General features: G+C 37.8%; 1 protein-coding gene across 1 annotated transcript in view; it reads left to right on the top strand.

Annotated features, from left to right (window-relative positions):
* Positions 1-4,573, top strand: part of TBC1D15 (TBC1 domain family member 15) — a 71,028-nt gene that overhangs the window by 27,613 nt on the left and 38,842 nt on the right. Inside the window, 2 exon segments of the mRNA XM_006026249.3 lie at positions 3,287-3,389; positions 4,428-4,573. Coding sequence (XP_006026311.1) covers positions 3,287-3,389; positions 4,428-4,573 — 249 coding nt within the window.

The raw sequence follows: 4,573 nt of genomic DNA, 5'->3' as shown, positions 1-4,573 counted from the left end.
TTCCTGCTCCAAGCACTATTAATGTATTTTATATGAAAGAGTCATCGGGTAAAATGTTAGTGAAGTGCTTGGAGCCGGGACCAGAAGTTAGGTCTCCTGCTGGTCTCGGGTGAATGCTCTGATTCCTAGATTACAGATTTTGCTCCATCTCTCTAGCCCAGATCATCTTGAACTTGTTTCCAGTAGAGTGGTATAGCTTCTACAGAAGGGATAGGAAACAGAAGGAATAGCTTGTAGCTTGATGGTTCTGGCCCTTTACTAAATGGTGAAATGTGTGATTTTGATCCCTCAGGCAGAAGAGGGAATTGAACCCAAATCTCCCATCTTCCCTGGATGGTGGCAGCTTCCCATAGGCTAGACGACTTGTAAATAGTGGCATTAACCCTCTCAACTGCCAGAGCTACTGTTTCACTGCTGCATGCAAACTCACCCTTCCTTTTCCCCTTTTGCCTATTTTAGTCACCAGGGGTGACTGAAACCCATGATTTTGGTGGTGGAAAAGGCAAGTGGCGTTAACTCACTGGATTCTGGAGCTGTACTGAAACATCAGCTCTTACAACTGCAGGGATTAACGCTGTTTCTGCATGGGCTCTCCAGCAGCTGTGGTGCTGAGGTTGAGACTGGTGGGCTGAATCTGGTTGTCTGGTTAGCTGAATCTGGATCTCCTTTGTATGTTTGACACCTCTGTAGTAGATTATTTTATATTAAGGGAGGGACACCATCACCACCATGCACTCTTCCAGTTGTCCTGTAGCAGAAAATAGTTTCTCTACCATTGCATTTTGGGGGAGGAGGAATCCAATCCTGTAGAACAGGGGTTTTCAACCTTTTTAGGTCATTGTACCCTGAGCGGCTGGTCAAGAAGGCAGGAGTCCACTGGCAGCCAGACAAGCGGGGGCCATTCCCCAGCAGCTGATTGGTGAGCGTGCCAGTGGCACAGCAGCAGCACAAGTGTCAACGGCATAATTGGCGGCGGCGCCCACTGCCTAGTACCCCCTGAGGCCATCAGAAATACCTCCAGGGGTATGCGGACCCCCAGTTGAAAACCCCTGCTGTAGAATATCTGTCACCTGTGCCCTGAGAACAAGTGCTGTCTCAACACTTTCTGGGTGATAGGGGAAAGAATTCCTAGTTTTTGGATCACAGTTGAGCTTGAGCATGAGAAAGGTGCTGACTTGGCAGTGTCAGGATGGTCACTTCTGAGCAGCAAGTGATTTGTAACAAGGATTGTCATCCTTCAGACTTAAGAAATAAGGTGCCTGGGAAATGTGTAGGTTAAAAGCTGAGGCACCTTAGTGCCTTTAAGTTAAATGGCAGCTGAGCATGGGCTTTTAAGATTGCAGTTTTGGATTTGGGTGTTTAAATTCCAATTAAATCTTCTTTTGCACCAGGCCTAAATAAGTGTAACATCATGGCATACAGCTTGTGAAAACAATCAATTTCCAACTTTATTTTCACAAAGAAGGCAGAACAGGGTGGTATCTTAGAGACCAACTGGTTCAGGGAGGTGTAAATTTTGATAGGCTACAATCCACTTCATCAGGTTATTTTCTGCCTTTGCCATGCTAAATAATATTTTGTTTGATTTTATGACAGGTTACCTTAGTTAAAATGCCTTCTAGGGGGAGAAACTGGCTTTATTCTCTCTGAAGAATCGTAGTTGTTAAATGTTAAATTGTACAGTCACTTTGCTTCATTCTTTTATGTCTTGTATTATCAGATCCTTGGTTCTCATTTAGGGTTGTTTAACTGTTTTCTAAATATTAGATGACTTGATATCAAAGTAGAGACAAGTCAGATCTAATAATATTTTTGCTTCCATCTAGCAGTGTTCTTCTATCAAAATATGTCACTGCTAATGGTAGCATGGAGTAAATATTTAAGTGAGTTGTTCATGTGGAAGATACTGTACTTTTTAGTTTGACTGTGTATCTCCAGTTTCATTGAGAGGAACTGTGGTGCTATGCTTTCAAAGTTGGAATATTATGAATAGGTGCTCACTAAGAGTACTTAAGCCCACATATTGTATTGAACATTACCCAAGTATCTGCCCATAGAGAGAGAGAGTTTAATTAAAATGGAAATTTCTTACACGGGTTTTCATTTTCATGTCTTGGCAAAACATATAATGCATGACTCAACCTTTGCCCTTTGTGCTGCTTTTAACAAAACCCAGTTGAGGTTTATTAACTGCCATTACTTCAGAACTATGACTGCAGTCTCTGGCTGCCTGAAAATGAGATCTCTTGTCGGATTTCATATCCTTTAGTATTAACACTATATCCTGTCCTGTTGGAATTGAAAAGAGATAACGGTTATTAAAGTTCTTATCTTAGGCTTTAATAACAAGGTAGGTGATCTAGGTTATAGTAAAATAAAAACGTTGTTTTTCATCAAAAACTAGAAATAGTGGATTTAACCAACTGATTTATTAACTAGTATACTATACAGATGTACAGTGGTGTGACCAGTATTACCACCAAAATAAAAGATTACTCAAATGCATTGAATTCACTCAGCTGCTTTATCAGGGTTAAAAGGTAGATTTAGCATTTTGGGTTCTGAACAGGAAAATAACTGGCATGGCTGTAATATGGTAGTTTCAGAATACGTTGGCCACACTGTTTAGAAGTTACATTTGTGTGAGTTTGAATGTATTTTGGCTGCAAGTAGGTGTTATATAATTGTAGTATTGCTGTTTTGAGGGGAAATCATAAAATCAAGAAACTTGCATTTCTATAGTGACGTGTGGTTTGTTGTTACTGGTAACTTCTTATCATTGAAATATTTTTACTGGGTACCTAAGCGTGAAGTTTGTCTATTATTGAAGACCATTCCGATAATGTATATGAAAACATAAGGACTCTATTCAATTCCTTTCTTATAACATATTGAGTGTGCGCAAGCATTAGCTTGTGGGTGCTTGCATCTCCTAGAGTTTCTTCTACATCAGCTGATTTATAAAGTACATAATAAGTCAGAACTTTTTAAAGCACTTCACACTTGAGAAGCTGAAACCATTGTCTTAGTGATGGTGTGTAACTTTGAATGTTAATCAGACCTGATGAGTAAATAATGTAAGTGATTTAAAAATATTTTAAAAAATGCTTATATTTGTTGAGCTCAAGAGACTAAAAATAACTTTTTTAAAATTATTATTATTATTATTTTTTTTTTTGCTGGAAACTACACAAGCACAAACTACAATTTACAAACTAACATTTGAAAAACATTTGCAGAAAAACTGTCTGTATCACAGGGTACCAATGTATTGATTTTATTACAGATCTCCACAGGATAAAAGAATACTCCTTGTGAATTGCCAGAACAAGAGTCTTTCACAATCTTTTGAAAATCTCCTTGATGAACCATCATATGGCTTACTACAAGTATGTTCTATGTATTAAATCTGCTTTTCCTTTGATATTACAAAGAGTTTTAAAAGCATCCCCAGCCCCTTAAATGAGTTCTTCAAGCAGTTGCCATGGTCTCAAAGCCATTATTTTACTTTCTGTAAGAAAAGAACATTGCTTTTTATTTATTATGTATATGTTCATAAATTCCATTTATTTTCATTACTTAAAGCTCCATGTTGTACAGGCTTTATTTCAATAAGGAAACTATTCAACTCAATTCATCTTGGGACAGACATCCAGTTAGTTTAGGTTACTAATATATACATTTTTAAATATGCTCTTCAGCTTCTGCATGGCAGTGGGGACAGAGAAAGAAAGAGCAGGTGTTACATATATGTTAAGTAATCTTTCTTGACATGTGTTTTGATTTATTGTTTATCCTAATGTGCTTTCAGCTAAGAAGACAGTGTCAGAAATATAGTTTTTCAGGGCACAGTACTGTTTAAAGGAAACTCTCTGTCTTTATAACTGCCAAACTAGGTAACATCTTGCCTTATGGAAGTTGTTGCCAAAATTCCTAGGGACTTTGGTAGGGCCAGAATTTCACCCTGTGGATTGATTTAAGGTAGAGTGATTTGAACTGTTTTATCCAGCTACAGTGATCAAAGATGCTCTTCTGTGTAACAGCTCTTCCAGGGTGCTAAAAGATATATTTTTCTCTACAAAGGTAGGGAAACTACATAGAAGAAAAACATTTGGGGTCATTCATCACTGGAAAGTAAGCACTACTTGTGAAATGTTATTCAAATATTATTTGGTTAGATTTAGCCAGTGATGGGCTGACTAATCACTCAAATCAGTAGTAGCAATTTTTATCTGTCATGATCTCTCATTTTCCTTATCTTGTTAGAATGGTGCTATACAAAATTACTGTTATATAAACCTCTGATAACTTTTAATATATGTAGAAAATTGCTGTTTTTGTTATGATTTCAAGTTCTGTTAGGGATTTGCTCACATGAATTTTAGGTTCAGTGTTGACTTTTGTTTTCCCTTTCTGCTATTACACAGAAATTGAAGAGGGATCCTTATACAGCAACTATGGGAAGATTTTCCAAAGTGACCAACTATATTTTTGATAGTTTTCGATTAAGTGACCAGTCAACGCAACGGCGGCCACCATCAGAAATGGTAGACTTCCTTAGTGATGCTATTCC

This window comes from Alligator sinensis, unplaced genomic scaffold, assembly GCF_000455745.1.
Source record: "Alligator sinensis unplaced genomic scaffold, ASM45574v1 scaffold1021_1, whole genome shotgun sequence".
In the NCBI taxonomy this organism is placed as follows: domain Eukaryota; kingdom Metazoa; phylum Chordata; order Crocodylia; family Alligatoridae; genus Alligator; species Alligator sinensis.
Note: the sequence above shows the minus strand (reverse complement) of the source record. Positions and strands in the feature narration are given on the sequence as shown.